The following is a 17,879-nucleotide window of genomic DNA, read 5'->3' on the forward strand; positions in this document are numbered from 1 at the left end:
TTTTGGCGGGCCGTAGAAGCACGGTGGCGGTGCCGCGGTGGGAACCTTGATTGTTGTAGGTGCCACGCTGAAGTTATTCCTTCCAATTCCAACTTGAATTTTGATAATGTCGAAACAACCCACCCTCTTCACGTTCTTCTCCAAGTCCCCGAAGCCGACCAAGCCCAAGCAAGAGACGTCATCGCCGGGAACGCTGAAATTAAAAGGATTGGGTGAGCAACTCAGCAACGCGAACATCAGATTTGTTGGTTTGTTGACATTATTTGTTTACTAAGCCTGGTGTCTGGATGTTTGTCACAGTTTCGTGGAACACTATTTGCTTGCTTGCCTTTGCGTTTAGTGCACTTCTAGTAAGTAATCTGTGGCTTTTGTTTGTTTGGACGTTGCTTAGGCTGTACTTCTCCCTATAAGGTTAGGCCAAGCTTCCTGGTAAGATGGTCTTTTAATTCCCGAATGGTGATTTGGTGTTCATGTTACATATTGCTTTTCTGACTGCCACGAAATTTTACATGAAGAGTTTTTAATGACGTGTAACAAATGTTTCGGTGGCTGTATGTATGATGACGGCCATGTCCCATAACTCGGTTATTTATAACCTTGTCGCTAAGAGTACGGCAGTCTAATGGGTGTCGCAGGAGGGCGTTTCCCCCTCATTAGGTAAATAGGTAAGGACATGGCGCGTAAGTTAGGTAGTTTTGTTTGTACACGAGATGTCCTGTCCGTTCTTTTACATAGGCTCCCTGTGATGTACAGTAGCGCTACCATAGGTATAGATTATATAGGAAGATGTTGAAATTTATTCGTCCACCGGTGTGACGGTCTGAACGATCCCCAGGTCTCAGAATTCTCCTTGACATTGTATAATGGTTCTTTTCCGCCATTAGCTCGCTTTGCTAGCATGAAAATAAAACATCAAGCTCGTATGTACTGGCAAGCGGTAATGTTAAGCTGCGCACGCTAACATTACAGGAAAATAAAACATCAACCTCGTATGCACTAGCAAACGGTAATGTTCGCGCATGCGCAGATTATCAAGGAGAATTCTGAGACCGGGGGTTTGGTTCAGACCGTCACACCGGCACTAAAAAAAATGTCAAACTATAATGTTCCCTGTAACCAAACTTAGGATGATGTGGTCTTATCCTTTTGGGGGGTTGTATGTGTGATAGCAGCCACCTGTATGTATGGTGATGGCTGACTAAGAATACCGCAGTGTAAAGGGGGTCGCAGGGGTCATTAGCCCCCTCGTTAGGTAAATAGGTAAGGGCACTGGTTGTAGGTTAGGTTAAGGGTGGGTGTTTAGGTTAGTTAGTGTCCATATAATATGCTCGCTGGAGGAACAGGCCGTTGATATACAAATGTTCCGGTGGGGGACACCCCACATTTCCCTCTTGCTTAAACTGACCCAAGTGGCCATGATTTTAATCAAAGTATATTGAAGTAGCCAAATAGAGGGGGAGTAAATGGTATATTGACACTACCTTAGTAAATATAAAAACCTCACCTTACCTCCTTAAACCATAATAGGACACCAGGTCCTTATTTTGCATTAGGACACCAGGTCCTTTGGTAATTGTTTACAACACCATGCTCTCCATTTAATCCAAAATAATGCAATCTTACAGTTCTCATCTTCTTGCACAGTAATTACAGTAGGTGGTTATTTAAATTCTGGGAAAGCAATAATCAGCAAGATATGTTGACAAACAGGGAAGGGGTTATTAAAAGAAAATAGCTCGGTTCCCTCACTAAACGACATAGAACAGACATGTCAACATAGTCAACCAAACAGAATTTGTGATGCCAGCGTACATAAACAGAAGTTCGTGATGCCAGCGTACATTTGATATACTGTATATTCAAAATATACTTAATAAAAAATTGAGTGATTACTCAAGTGTCACTATTTGTAAATTGCATATTTTATGGACACGTTTGAGTAATTAATCCTGTTTTAATTAAGTATATTTTGAATATACAGTTTATCAAATGTACGCTGGCATTACAAACTTCTGTTCATGTACGCTGACATCATCAATTCTGTTTGGTTGACTATGTTGACATGACAGTTCCATGTCGTTTAGTGAGGAAACCGAGCTATTTTCTTTTCATAACCACTTCCCTATTCCTCAATATATCTTGCTAATTGTTGCTTTCCCAGAATATAAATAACCACCTAATTATTGTGCAAGATGAGAACTGCAGGATTGCATTATTTTGGAGTAAATGGAGAGCGTGGTGTTGTAAACAATTACCGGTCCTTTTTTTATATTAGGATACCAGGTCCTTATTTTACATTGACACCGGGTCTTATTTACATTAGGACACCAGGTCCTTATTTTACATTGACGTTAGGTCATTATTTTACATTAGGACACCAAGCCCTTATTTTACATGACACCAGGTCCTTATTTTATATTAGGACATCAGGTCCTTAGTTTACATTAGGACACCAGGTCCTTATTTTACTTTAGGACACCAGGTCATTTTACCAGTAAATTGTATCAGGAAATGTATGATGTCTTATTTTCTGGTCATAATCAAAATAGAGAGAGCTATTGTAGCAGCTATCCCCTGATCCTACCCTAATTGCATTTCAGTGCCATAAATTTACTTAACTGCATATCAATGTGTAGAATTATTAGTGACTGAATAGGACAAAGCTTTTAAAAACTATAATATTTTTTTTACGTGTCTTTGTTCCTTTGTAGGAGGGGGTTGCCGTTAGCCCACCTCTCGCAGTGCACTGCGCTACGCCCTTTTTATCATTCTAGTTTATACCTTCGTTCCCGCTTCCATTCGTCCTTCTTGCTCTCTGACCTCTTTCTGACTTTTACTTATTTTAGTGCAAGTAAAAAATGTCAGAAAGAGGTCAGAGACTTTAATATTACTGGAAATACCATATCCCATATATTTTTCTGAATTCATGCTATAGTTTAGGTTTGTTCCTAGGCATACATAAACATTTCATACTTTAGAATAGGGAATGTCTTTGGCGGAGCCTGAAAAGCTGTCAAAATCATTAATGAGGTAGTTATCCACAGGTGATGAGCGTGGTCAAGGAGCCCAGCCCCCCACTCCTGTCAAATACTCTATTGTCCTCGGCTGCAAAAATTGCCGGAATAATTTTGTGTCCTATCCAATGCCGATTAATGTTTCCTCCTATTTTTTTAGTTTGAATGGTTGTTTTTTGCCTTAGCATTGATAAAGAAACTAACCAGAAATGCGAGTAATGTTGAAATGGAAAGTCCTTGACAGGAAAATGTACAGAGCTACTTGCTTATGCTCATCTCCAATATTTAACCAATTCAACAGCTGTGTTGACATTTCCCCGTATTGACTCTTGTTTGTATAGCGAGGAAAGACACAAACTACTATTAAAATTTCTTATTTGTTCCGTAACCGAAATACAAACCACGCTATTTACAAAGGGTATTACTTTTAGCGTAGCTGAAATGGCGAGCCATTAGAATTTAACGAGGGTGTATTACCCCCGCGCTAGTTAGCGGGGGGGGGGGGGGGGTAGGAGAGTGGTAGCTAGCTACCCCTCCTCCCCCTCACACACAGGTGAATACTCACTTTAACTTTTGGCTCGGGCTGTGACAGACGTCTCTGTCTTGGTCCTCGCTTGGCAGCCATTGTCTGTTTTGTCTTTACTTAATCGCTTACTTTTCATTTACTCAGTATATATGGAAACATGTTTTCATGTTTGTATATATATTTGAGTATAGAAATAAGTAAGTTTCCTTTTCAGATGTGTGTGTGTAGTGTACGATATCTACGTGGAGGCCTCGGCAGTTAGGCCACCACGGCGTATTTTATGGGTGGCGATCGAGTTTGACTTATGTCTTTCTCTCTCTCTCTCTTGAGGTCGTTCACCCTTTTACTACGTGTTACTACGCCCTTGTAGCCTAGCTTCCTTTCCGTGTGGGGGGTTGCTACGCCGTACGTTTGTATCAATTAGTTATGAATCTAATTGTAGTTGTTTTTTGTTTTTCAGCTTGTAGAACGATTCCTTTCGGGGTTTTCGTTCTTTCTTTAGTGTTCATTCATTTTTAAATTACATAATTACATAATTATAATTGTTATAATTCTGTTTTGGTTACAGCTCTCCTTCCGTGAGTGTAAGTGGTTGTGAGGGCACGTGCCTGTTGTGTAATTCTTGTTCCTTTCCCTTGGGATTCCTCTTCGGAGCCTTCCCGGGGGAATGAATGTGTACTAATATTATTTGTTTTATTTTTTTACAGTTACCGATCTAGTTCGTTACTGTAATATAGCAACGGTGTGAGCTGTCTGGTGGAGTCCTGGGGATTCGGCTGTTGCTGCCTCCCCCCTTGTATTTTCGTAAGGGGCGTGTCTCCTTCTACTGGTAGTACTCCCGTGTCGACGGACAGCTCTCCAGTTCATTTTAGAACAGTCAGGAGGCTTGCCTCCTTGGGCGGATAACTTTCCTTCCGAGGGAAGTTTTTCCTGTCCAGGCTTGAGTTTTTCCCCTTTTGGGGGGTTCTTCTCTTGCCTTTTTTTCGTGCGACTATGCTCTTGGTGCTGAGCGGTCGCACCTGCAGTTTCGCTCAAGGGGCTGGGCAACTGCAGGAGCTCCTCTTCGGAGGATTGCTCCTTTTAGGTCACTGGCTGACCAGTCTCTTCCACGAAGTGTTTCTCTTTCGTTCGCGAGAGAGTACACTCATAGAGACTCCTCTTCGGAGGTTTCTTCTGTTGCTGTTGCTGTTGGCCTCCCTCGCCGTAAGGCCCACCGTCCGCCTTGTCGTAAGGGCCTCTCATCTCCCTATAAGGGTGCTTGAGGCGCCTTTTGGATCTCCGTTTGCAGCCTACAACTCCTTTTTCTTGATCTTCCGCCTTGGTGCAGATGGACAGCAGTCTGATCTCGTCTTCCGACGGGCAACGGTCTTCCCGACGGACAACGGTCTGCCCGACGGACAGCGGTCTTCCGACGGACAGCGGTCTTCCGACGGACATCAGTCTCCCGGCGGACAACGATCCCTTCGGGGCAAAGGGTTGCCCCCACGGGGGTTCTTCCCTTGCGTGTCAGGGTTCCCTGCGCGCCCTTCTGCTCATCAGCGCTCTCCTGTTCGTCAGCGCTTTCAAGTTGATCTTCCCTGCGGTTCCTGTTGGTTCCTGTTACGCGCCCTGTGCGCCCACGTTCGCCCTCGCGATCTAGAACTTCGGTTCAGGTAGGGGTCAAGGACTCTTCTTCTTTGCTCAGGCTTCCACGCGTAGCCTTCTGCTCGTCAGCGATCATCAGCTCGCCAGCGATCATCAGCTCGTCAGCGATCATCAGCCCGCCAGCGATCATCAGCGCGCCAGCGATCTCCGGATCGCCCACGTGTGTTACAGCCGGCACGCCAACGTTCTCCAACACTTCTGAAGGAACATGGTTCGCCAGCTACTAGCTCACCTGCGCATGCTGATCGCCATCGCGCGACCCTCAACTGCGGATGCTGATCGCCATCGCGCGACCCTCAACTGCGGATGCTGATCGCCATCGCGCGACCCTCAACTGCGGATGCTGATCGCCATCGCGCGACCCTCAACTGCGGATGCTGATCGCCATCGCGCGACCCTCAACTGCGGATGCTGATCGCCATCGCGCGACCCTCAACTGCGGATGCTGATCGCCATCGCGCGACCCTCAACGGCGGATGCTGATCGCCATCGCGCGACCCTCAACTGCGGATGCTGATCGCCATCGCGCGACCCTCAACGGCGGATGCTGATCGCCATCGCGCGACCCTCAACGGCGGATGCTGATCGCCATCGCGCGACCCTCAACGGCGGATGCTGATCGCCATCGCGCGACCCTCAACGGCGGATGCTGATCGCCATCGCGCGACCCTCAACGGCGGATGCTGATCGCCATCGCGCGACCCTCAACGGCGGATGCTGATCGCCATCGCGCGACCCTCAACGGCGGATGCTGATCGCCATCGCGCGACCCTCAACGGCGGATGCTGATCGCCATCGCGCGACCCTCAACGGCGGATGCTGATCGCCATCGCGCGACCCTCAACGGCGGATGCTGATCGCCATCGCGCGACCCTCAACGGCGGATGCTGATCGCCATCGCGCGACCCTCAACGGCGGATGCTGATCGCCATCGCGCGACCCTCAACGGCGGATGCTGATCGCCATCGCGCGACCCTCAACGGCGGATGCTGATCGCCATCGCGCGACCCTCAACGGCGGATGCTGATCGCCATCGCGCGACCCTCAACGGCGGATGCTGATCGCCATCGCGCGACCCTCAACGGCGGATGCTGATCGCCATCGCGCGACCCTCAACGGCGGATGCTGATCGCCATCGCGCGACCCTCAACGGCGGATGCTGATCGCCATCGCGCGACCCTCAACGGCGGATGCTGATCGCCATCGCGCGACCCTCAACGGCGGATGCTGATCGCCATCGCGCGACCCTCAACGGCGGATGCTGATCGCCATCGCGCGACCCTCAACGGCGGATGCGGATCGCCATCGCGCGACCCTCAACGGCGGATGCTGATCGCCATCGCGCGACCCTCAACGGCGGATGCGGATCGCCATCGCGCGACCCTCAACGGCGGATGCGGATCGCCATCGCGCGACCCTCAACGGCGGATGCGGATCGCCATCGCGCGACCCTCAACGGCGGATGCGGATCGCCATCGCGCGACCCTCAACGGCGGATGCGGATCGCCATCGCGCGACCCTCAACGGCGGATGCGGATCGCCATCGCGCGACCCTCAACGGCGGATGCGGATCGCCATCGCGCGACCCTCAACGGCGGATGCGGATCGCCATCGCGCGACCCTCAACGGCGGATGCTGATCGCCATCGCGCGACCCTCAACGGCGGATGCGGATCGCCATCGCGCGACCCTCAACGGCGGATGCGGATCGCCATCGCGCGACCCTCAACGGCGGATGCGGATCGCCATCGCGCGACCCTCAACGGCGGATGCGGATCGCCATCGCGCGACCGCACACCTGCGGATGCGGATCGCCATCGCTCAACCCTGCGCATGCTGATCACCATCGCGCGACCCTCAACTGTGTATGCTGTTCGCCATCACGCGATCGCCCACCTGCAGATGCTGATCGCCATCGCGCGACCCTGCGCATGCTGGTCACCATCGCGCGACCCTGCGCATGCTGATCACCATCGCGCGACCCTGCGCATGCTGATCACCATCGCGCGACCCTGCGCATGCTGATCACCATCGCGCGACCCTGCGCATGCTGATCACCATCGCGCGACCCTGCGCATGCTGATCACCATCGCGCGACCCTGCGCATGCTGATCACCATCGCGCGACCCTGCGCATGCTGATCACCATCGCGCGACCCTGCGCATGCTGATCACCATCGCGCGACCCTGCGCATGCTGATCACCATCGCGCGACCCTGCGCATGCTGATCACCATCGCGCGACCCTGCGCATGCTGATCACCATCGCGCGACCCTGCGCATGCTGATCACCATCGCGCGACCCTGCGCATGCTGATCACCATCGCGCGACCCTGCGCATGCTGATCACCATCGCGCGACCCTGCGCATGCTGATCACCATCGCGCGACCCTGCGCATGCTGATCACTGCTCGCGATCGCTCACCTGCGCATGCTGATCACTGCTCGCGATCGCTCACCTGCGCATGCTGATCACTGCTCGCGATCGCTCACCTGCGCATGCTGATCACTGCTCGCGATCGCTCACCTGCGCATACTGCTCGCCATCGCACGATCGCTCACCTGCGCATACTGCTCGACCATCGCGTCGGCATATCACAACGCGCCATCGCCAACCTGCGCGTTAGCGCTCACCAGCTCACCACCGATCGCTTGTTGATCCATATACTCTATTGTCCTCGGCTGCAAAAATTGCCGGAATAATTTTGTGTCCTATCCAATGCCGATTAATGTTTCCTCCTATTTTTTTAGTTTGAATGGTTGTTTTTTGCCTTAGCATTGATAAAGAAACTAACCAGAAATGCGAGTAATGTTGAAATGGAAAGTCCTTGACAGGAAAATGTACAGAGCTACTTGCTTATGCTCATCTCCAATATTTAACCAATTCAACAGCTGTGTTGACATTTCCCCGTATTGACTCTTGTTTGTATAGCGAGGAAAGACACAAACTACTATTAAAATTTCTTATTTGTTCCGTAACCGAAATACAAACCACGCTATTTACAAAGGGTATTACTTTTAGCGTAGCTGAAATGGCGAGCCATTAGAATTTAACGAGGGTGTATTACCCCCGCGCTAGTTAGCGGGGGGGGGGGGGTAGGAGAGTGGTAGCTAGCTACCCCTCCTCCCCCTCACACACAGGTGAATACTCACTTTAACTTTTGGCTCGGGCTGTGACAGACGTCTCTGTCTTGGTCCTCGCTTGGCAGCCATTGTCTGTTTTGTCTTTACTTAATCGCTTACTTTTCATTTACTCAGTATATATGGAAACATGTTTTCATGTTTGTATATATATTTGAGTATAGAAATAAGTAAGTTTCCTTTTCAGATGTGTGTGTGTAGTGTACGATATCTACGTGGAGGCCTCGGCAGTTAGGCCACCACGGCGTATTTTATGGGTGGCGATCGAGTTTGACTTATGTCTTTCTCTCTCTCTCTCTTGAGGTCGTTCACCCTTTTACTACGTGTTACTACGCCCTTGTAGCCTAGCTTCCTTTCCGTGTGGGGGGTTGCTACGCCGTACGTTTGTATCAATTAGTTATGAATCTAATTGTAGTTGTTTTTTGTTTTTCAGCTTGTAGAACGATTCCTTTCGGGGTTTTCGTTCTTTCTTTAGTGTTCATTCATTTTTAAATTACATAATTACATAATTATAATTGTTATAATTCTGTTTTGGTTACAGCTCTCCTTCCGTGAGTGTAAGTGGTTGTGAGGGCACGTGCCTGTTGTGTAATTCTTGTTCCTTTCCCTTGGGATTCCTCTTCGGAGCCTTCCCGGGGGAATGAATGTGTACTAATATTATTTGTTTTATTTTTTTACAGTTACCGATCTAGTTCGTTACTGTAATATAGCAACGGTGTGAGCTGTCTGGTGGAGTCCTGGGGATTCGGCTGTTGCTGCCTCCCCCCTTGTATTTTCGTAAGGGGCGTGTCTCCTTCTACTGGTAGTACTCCCGTGTCGACGGACAGCTCTCCAGTTCATTTTAGAACAGTCAGGAGGCTTGCCTCCTTGGGCGGATAACTTTCCTTCCGAGGGAAGTTTTTCCTGTCCAGGCTTGAGTTTTTCCCCTTTTGGGGGGTTCTTCTCTTGCCTTTTTTTCGTGCGACTATGCTCTTGGTGCTGAGCGGTCGCACCTGCAGTTTCGCTCAAGGGGCTGGGCAACTGCAGGAGCTCCTCTTCGGAGGATTGCTCCTTTTAGGTCACTGGCTGACCAGTCTCTTCCACGAAGTGTTTCTCTTTCGTTCGCGAGAGAGTACACTCATAGAGACTCCTCTTCGGAGGTTTCTTCTGTTGCTGTTGCTGTTGGCCTCCCTCGCCGTAAGGCCCACCGTCCGCCTTGTCGTAAGGGCCTCTCATCTCCCTATAAGGGTGCTTGAGGCGCCTTTTGGATCTCCGTTTGCAGCCTACAACTCCTTTTTCTTGATCTTCCGCCTTGGTGCAGATGGACAGCAGTCTGATCTCGTCTTCCGACGGGCAACGGTCTTCCCGACGGACAACGGTCTGCCCGACGGACAGCGGTCTTCCGACGGACAGCGGTCTTCCGACGGACATCAGTCTCCCGGCGGACAACGATCCCTTCGGGGCAAAGGGTTGCCCCCACGGGGGTTCTTCCCTTGCGTGTCAGGGTTCCCTGCGCGCCCTTCTGCTCATCAGCGCTCTCCTGTTCGTCAGCGCTTTCAAGTTGATCTTCCCTGCGGTTCCTGTTGGTTCCTGTTACGCGCCCTGTGCGCCCACGTTCGCCCTCGCGATCTAGAACTTCGGTTCAGGTAGGGGTCAAGGACTCTTCTTCTTTGCTCAGGCTTCCACGCGTAGCCTTCTGCTCGTCAGCGATCATCAGCTCGCCAGCGATCATCAGCTCGTCAGCGATCATCAGCCCGCCAGCGATCATCAGCGCGCCAGCGATCTCCGGATCGCCCACGTGTGTTACAGCCGGCACGCCAACGTTCTCCAACACTTCTGAAGGAACATGGTTCGCCAGCTACTAGCTCACCTGCGCATGCTGATCGCCATCGCGCGACCCTCAACTGCGGATGCTGATCGCCATCGCGCGACCCTCAACTGCGGATGCTGATCGCCATCGCGCGACCCTCAACTGCGGATGCTGATCGCCATCGCGCGACCCTCAACTGCGGATGCTGATCGCCATCGCGCGACCCTCAACTGCGGATGCTGATCGCCATCGCGCGACCCTCAACTGCGGATGCTGATCGCCATCGCGCGACCCTCAACGGCGGATGCTGATCGCCATCGCGCGACCCTCAACGGCGGATGCTGATCGCCATCGCGCGACCCTCAACGGCGGATGCTGATCGCCATCGCGCGACCCTCAACGGCGGATGCTGATCGCCATCGCGCGACCCTCAACGGCGGATGCTGATCGCCATCGCGCGACCCTCAACGGCGGATGCTGATCGCCATCGCGCGACCCTCAACGGCGGATGCTGATCGCCATCGCGCGACCCTCAACGGCGGATGCTGATCGCCATCGCGCGACCCTCAACGGCGGATGCTGATCGCCATCGCGCGACCCTCAACGGCGGATGCTGATCGCCATCGCGCGACCCTCAACGGCGGATGCTGATCGCCATCGCGCGACCCTCAACGGCGGATGCTGATCGCCATCGCGCGACCCTCAACGGCGGATGCTGATCGCCATCGCGCGACCCTCAACGGCGGATGCTGATCGCCATCGCGCGACCCTCAACGGCGGATGCTGATCGCCATCGCGCGACCCTCAACGGCGGATGCTGATCGCCATCGCGCGACCCTCAACGGCGGATGCTGATCGCCATCGCGCGACCCTCAACGGCGGATGCTGATCGCCATCGCGCGACCCTCAACGGCGGATGCTGATCGCCATCGCGCGACCCTCAACGGCGGATGCTGATCGCCATCGCGCGACCCTCAACGGCGGATGCTGATCGCCATCGCGCGACCCTCAACGGCGGATGCTGATCGCCATCGCGCGACCCTCAACGGCGGATGCTGATCGCCATCGCGCGACCCTCAACGGCGGATGCTGATCGCCATCGCGCGACCCTCAACGGCGGATGCTGATCGCCATCGCGCGACCCTCAACGGCGGATGCGGATCGCCATCGCGCGACCCTCAACGGCGGATGCGGATCGCCATCGCGCGACCCTCAACGGCGGATGCGGATCGCCATCGCGCGACCCTCAACGGCGGATGCGGATCGCCATCGCGCGACCCTCAACGGCGGATGCGGATCGCCATCGCGCGACCCTCAACGGCGGATGCGGATCGCCATCGCGCGACCCTCAACGGCGGATGCGGATCGCCATCGCGCGACCCTCAACGGCGGATGCGGATCGCCATCGCGCGACCCTCAACGGCGGATGCGGATCGCCATCGCGCGACCGCACACCTGCGGATGCTGATCGCCATCGCTCAACCCTGCGCATGCTGATCACCATCGCGCGACCCTCAACTGTGTATGCTGTTCGCCATCACGCGATCGCCCACCTGCAGATGCTGATCGCCATCGCGCGACCCTGCGCATGCTGGTCACCATCGCGCGACCCTGCGCATGCTGATCACCATCGCGCGACCCTGCGCATGCTGATCACCATCGCGCGACCCTGCGCATGCTGATCACCATCGCGCGACCCTGCGCATGCTGATCACCATCGCGCGACCCTGCGCATGCTGATCACCATCGCGCGACCCTGCGCATGCTGATCACCATCGCGCGACCCTGCGCATGCTGATCACCATCGCGCGACCCTGCGCATGCTGATCACCATCGCGCGACCCTGCGCATGCTGATCACTGCTCGCGATCGCTCACCTGCGCATGCTGATCACTGCTCGCGATCGCTCACCTGCGCATGCTGATCACTGCTCGCGATCGCTCACCTGCGCATGCTGATCACTGCTCGCGATCGCTCACCTGCGCATGCTGATCACTGCTCGCGATCGCTCACCTGCGCATACTGCTCGCCATCGCACGATCGCTCACCTGCGCATACTGCTCGACCATCGCGTCGGCATATCACAACGCGCCATCGCCAACCTGCGCGTTAGCGCTCACCAGCTCACCACCGATCGCTTGTTGATCCATATCGCCAGCAGTCCTCCTCGCCCACGCGGCAGCGCGTTTCCTCGCCATCGCGCTAACGCTTGCGTTCACCGCCTCGGACTCACTCTCATCCACCTGCCCACCCTCACGACCGCTCGCCCGTGCAACCGCGCGCCCACACGCCCACGTGCCTGCACGTCTACGCTCATGCTCTCCAATGTTCGCCCACGCGCGAACCAACGGTTTTTTCCATCGCGCAGACGGATGGTGTTCCGTCGCGCGAACCTACAGTGTTTCTTCGCACAAATGTCGGCTTATTTCTTGCAGTATCCATTGCTAGTCTATGGGTTACCGCCGACCACCAGGAATTCCCGTCGCGCGAGCTCCAGGGCAATTGCGACCACGATTCCCAATGGGGTTTTCGCAGCATGACCAGCCTGGCGAGTTCTTCTGGAGCGTATTTCCAGAACACTGTCTCACCCCGTAAACACAGAGCATGGCACTTGCAGAATAGGAGAAACTTAAGGGAGATCTGAGCAACACTCCTCTATTCCTGAACCTGGGTTAGCCCTTCCCCGTCATTCCCTGGAAGGATTTTGGGGGGGGGGCGGCTTTCCGTTCAAGATTTCTCCATTGGACAAGGGGTGACTGCTTACCTCTTCCTCTGGGAGCTTACCAGGTTCTTTCCCTCCTCGGTTACGGCCCGAGGTTTGGTTCAAGGAAGCTACAGGAAGATCAAGGGTACTTTCCTCCTCTCGAGCTCAGGCACCTTGGCCTTTCGTCGTTAAGTATCTAACTTGCGGACAAGCTCGATGTTGTACCATCTGGACGCGCTGACTGAGGGCTTCCTTCGGGTGTCTCATCTGTGGAGGTCGACGACCTCAGACACCCTTCCATCCTTGAGAAGAGTTTGTTTGTGCCCAAGGACAGAGACTTAGACAGCTGCTGTGCGGAGTAAATCGACTTCCGGTTTCACTCCTCCAAGGCGCTCTCTTCCAGACTCTGCAGGGCTCCAGCGCCTTTTCTTTCAACCACGTCGGCCTAAGTTATCGGCTACGACAACTGGGACAAGGTGTCCAATTGCAGTTTTCTCCTGTCAGGAACAGATGGCACGGGAGACTCCCCCGGGGGGGCATAGTCCTAAAAGGAGTTCACGAACTCTAGGATTGCAGGTTTTTCGCTGGGAGGATGCTTAAGGTTACTCATCCGAATGACAGCTTCCCGATGCCCAATCCCGCATATTCTCTGTGAGTAGCCAAGGATATCGCGCCTGCCGTCTCTGTCAGCGAATTCAGTGTCTCTGAACCTCTATGCCATAGCGTCAGCAGAGTTGCCCGGTTGGGCAGAATGATCCATACCTTAGACGAAGGTCTTCCTTAGGATCATCGACGGCTTCACCCCCGGCCCCCTCAGTCGATCCTTTCTTGTAAGGAAGGATCTGAGAGGGGATGTCCATAGTCGACCTCTCAGCCCCGATCAAGTTTGTCGAACAAACTTCGGCCAGCAGAATCGATCAGACTGGTAACGAGGCGACAGGACTCCTTAAAAACCCTGGATCGGAAGGACGGGTACTTTCAGTTTCCATTCCATCCATCTTCCAGGGTGCTCGTCGAATTCAGCCTAGACTGCAAGTATTCCTGCTTATGATGCAGTGTGGCTATCCCGCCGTGGCATAGCAGGTTTGTTTCCCCAGAGAACTCTCCCTGCCTTCCTCTTGGCCGCTCAGGGGCAGGCTTCCGCCTCCTCTGCTGTTTGGAGGACTGGTCAACTCCTGTAGGCTCGGGTTTCGATCTTCTTCAGCTCCGGGACAAGCTTCCGGATGCTTACCATGAGTGTGGGCTCATGGTATTTTGCTTGGAGCCTTCTCTTCCTCTGCCTCAACATCTGGAGTATCTGGCCATGATATTGAGTCAACCGCCTTACCACGATATTGAGTCAACCGCCTTACCACATTGGAAACCCCGCTTCTCGTCCATCCAGCGAGGTTAAGCAACGTCGGTACTTGGATGGGTGACCACCTGGGGACGCCAGATTCTGTTACCACATCCTCCGAGCCTTCCTTTCGGTTGACTGTGGCAAGACTGAGGAGAGTCGCAGTACCTGTTCTCAGTCAAGCAGAGCTTTCAGCCCTACCTTGAAACGTTTCCTTGTTCTTCTTTCCTCATTGACCCGTCTATAGTCCGAACGGTCGCCTCAGGATAAGTTCCATGTGGGGCGATCCAAGTTCCGGTGGCTTCAGGCAATGTTTAACCGGACTCCCTGGCCCTATGGGACCAGCGGAACTATTAGACCTGCAATGGGTGTTGACCTATGGAGCCTCTTGATGGTAGTGGATATTCTCGTCCTTTCCCCACATTCTTGATGCGGTTCTCGGACTCGTCAAAGGAAAGGGGGGGGGCATGTTCCGGTCCAGGCCTATGGTCAAGACCTGAAGGATACCTCTCCATCATTCAGGCAGGCTTAGGGGCCTTAGTCTGGCCCCTCTTCAGATCCTACAGCTACTGCCGAGTCTCCCCGTTGCGCGTCGACTTCATTCTAACCAGCAGGGGACGCATTTTCACACCTTCACATCTTGCAGTAGAGATACTGGGATGATTGAGATTCTCTCAATACCACCATCGGCTCTCTCATTCCAGGCAGGGGAATGTTTCTCTCAGACTATCCGAGCAGAGCCTCATAGAGAGAGTGTACCTAGGGGTCTTTGACCTTGGGTAACCAGCAAGTGCTGGTCTGGGGGACCTGATCGCGACAGCTTGGAACCTCAAGCTTCCGCTAGTCTTCCCCCCAGTCTCAGACCCCGAGACACTGGCAAGATGCATTCCGGTGATGGTGGGACAACTTCGACGCCTGCGTCTTCCCTCCTTTTTGTGTGCGGACAATGGGCCTCAACAAGACCAGGTTGTCTGTCAACCTTTCAATGGGAGAGCTCCACTGGGACTACGCGCAGAACGGTTTCTGGACCCTCTGCTTCCCCTGACGGATCTCCCGGGAGAGCTTCTCCCACGGCGCAGACTACTCAAGCAACCACACTGCGACATCTCTCCCGAACCGGGACGTCGCTTCGGCTTCATGCCTGGAGACACTACGCTTCCTCCTCTAGAAGAGACAACCCGCTACAGTCGCGGTACGGAGGTCGCGTCATCTGCGATAGTCATCCACAGGGGTCTCCCAGGCAAAGTGAAGAGTCTAAGGTGGTTGGTGCCGTGGGAGATATACCTCTTCCCTTGAGGCCTCTTCTCCAGCAATAGCAGTCTTATTGCCTTTCGGCGGGAGGAAACTCCTTTCCGCTCTCGGCAATGAAGCCTGTCGCTCAGCCTTTCCCTGACCTTCAGGCTTAAAGGAATAATTTTTTCCTGCCCGCTGGATCTATCCTCGCTCATGCGAAACTACGATCGTCCCTGCCCTAGTCGGAGGAAGACCTCCAACTTGGAGCATGGCTCGGACTTTTAGTCCTTTAAGAGATCTTCTCAAGACCCTTTTACGACAGGCCTCGGATTGTATTCCGCCTTGGGTCTTCTGCTCACTCTGGCCACGGCCAGTGTGTAAGCAATCTTCTTGGTCTCTTACTACTCCCCCCTTTCTAAGGAAGAGGGGAAGGCAACATTCAGGCTCGCTCCTGAGTTGTTGGCTAGACTCAGAATCTGAGGGTCCCGGCCCTTCGGTCCGATTCATTCAAGATTTCGAGTCTCCATTCTGTGTCTGATGTCCCAAGACCTTCTCTTTCTTGCCAGTAAGGAATCGAGAGGTTAGCGCTGGGAACAGCTGCAGTTTGTCCTCAGTTGCAGCCGATTTGGGAACACAAGGAGGACATGGGGGGAGAGTCACTAGTATACCTCTTCAGCCCGGACTCAAGGACATTCATCTCGTCCTGTCTTCAGACCCTCCCCCGTCACGTCGCCCTACAGCACGATGTTGGATACATCGCAACGTCCCTCGCCTTCGAGTAATACTACTCTGTGACGCAGGTGCTACAAGCTGGAGTCTGGAAGCGTCTGATGACCTTCGCAGCCCGCTTCCTGCAGGGCGTGACCCACAGGAGTCTCGATACGTTTTCTATCGCTCTGTGGTGGCTACACAACAGCTGGTCTAACCTCAGGCTCCCTTTTGGACAGGTAGCAGAAGGTTGAGGGCATTGTTATCAGGTTTTAGTCTGCATGAACGAAAGAAGTATGTCTGGCCCTTACTTCTTTCTTCATCATCCCCTCTACGAGGAAGCAGCATCCTGGTCTCTGCATAGCTGACCTCGAACCTCTGCAGGTAAACCATGCTTCCTTGTGTTCCGAGTATTGAGTCAATACTGTCGCGTCCCCCATACCCTGACGAGGTGGTATTGGGAACGTCCTAACCCAGAGTTCCTTCTGGAACTCCAGGTCAACTGCCTAGGACGAATCACACTTCTTCCTTCACACACAAGCTTACGTAGGCCACATGGTTCCTTGCGGAGCAAGGAACTTGTGAGGTGCAGGGACTCCTTTTCTCGAGTGCGACTCACTCGGATTCTGAGTCCCCGGGTAAAGCCAAAGCCAGTATGGCTGGGGACTTTCCATCCTTCCTAAGGGATAAGTGACCCTTTGTAAATAGCGTGGTTTGTATTTCGGTTACGGAACAAATGACAAATTCGAAGATAATTTGTATTTTTCCTAACCATACAAACCTTAGCTATTTACACATATTTGCCCGCCAGCCCTGTCCCCAAGACAAGTCCTACCTCTAAGTGAAAGTGAGTATTCACCTGTGTGTGAGGGGGAGGAGGGGTAGCTAGCTACCACTCCCCTACCCCCCCGCTAACTAGCGCGGGGGTAATACACCCTCGTTAAATTCTAATGGCTCGCCATTTCAGCTACGCTAAAAGTAATACCCTTTGTAAATAGCTAAGGTTTGTATGGTTAGGAAAAATACAAATTATCTTCGAATTTGTCATGTTTTCCTAATACAGTACATATATGTAAGAAAACTTGCACATTTCAATATATTGGGTTATGCTATCTCCACAATACTATATGTGTAGATTGCGTAGTGGTTTTGGGCATACAACTGTTATTTGCACATTATTTCTTGAATAAGCAGTAACCCTCTAATTGTTTTAGAATATTGTTTTTTTTTTCTTTTATTTTGAGTAGAAATAGAGTATAAGTCAAATCTCATATTTTACTAGGCGTCCGCTGTTCTTAATAACGTGCAGTCACAATGTCGGACAATTCCTAATCAATCCACCAATTGGTTATTCTTTCACTAAGGAGCTGGATGATATTTGCATAAATAATTGATTTTCAAATCTTTTGACCTGTGCTATTCAGATTAGGATACTACAAGAGATAGGTTTTGATGTTTGCTTCCCCGTTATCTCAGTCTTAAACCACTGTTTCTCATGTTTACTTTGTGTTCATAAAGCTTTCTACATATCCCTATCCCTTTTGGCAGATGTTAAAGTCTTAGATGTTGTCTGGACCAAACTTGACGGGTACCCTTGGTGGCCGGGTCTCATCTGTGATAACCCTACTGACAAAACATTCAAACGAAAGGGGCAAATCCATGTTCAGTTCTTCGATGATCCCCCAACGCGAGGCTGGGTTAGAGAAACGTAAGTTTTGACTTTTTTGTTTTTTTTATTATATGTTGTAATTATATGTTGGATTGCAAATACTTTTATAAAGTAATTT

General features: G+C 52.4%; 1 protein-coding gene across 2 annotated transcripts in view; it reads left to right on the forward strand.

Moving 5' to 3' along the window:
- Msh6 (DNA mismatch repair protein Msh6) overlaps positions 1–17,879 on the forward strand; it is a 72,279-nt gene continuing 54,400 nt past the window's right edge. The window contains exons 1-2 of one of the 2 annotated variants that reach the window (XM_068354163.1): positions 1–248; positions 17,641–17,800. In XM_068354163.1, coding sequence (XP_068210264.1) covers positions 107–248; positions 17,641–17,800 — 302 coding nt within the window. In that variant the 5' untranslated portion in view covers positions 1–106. The remainder of the gene's footprint in view (positions 249–17,640; positions 17,801–17,879) is intronic. The other variant, XM_068354173.1, reaches the window with a different exon arrangement.

Source organism: Palaemon carinicauda, chromosome 2 (genome assembly GCF_036898095.1).
Source record: "Palaemon carinicauda isolate YSFRI2023 chromosome 2, ASM3689809v2, whole genome shotgun sequence".
In the NCBI taxonomy this organism is placed as follows: Eukaryota; Metazoa; Arthropoda; class Malacostraca; order Decapoda; family Palaemonidae; genus Palaemon; species Palaemon carinicauda.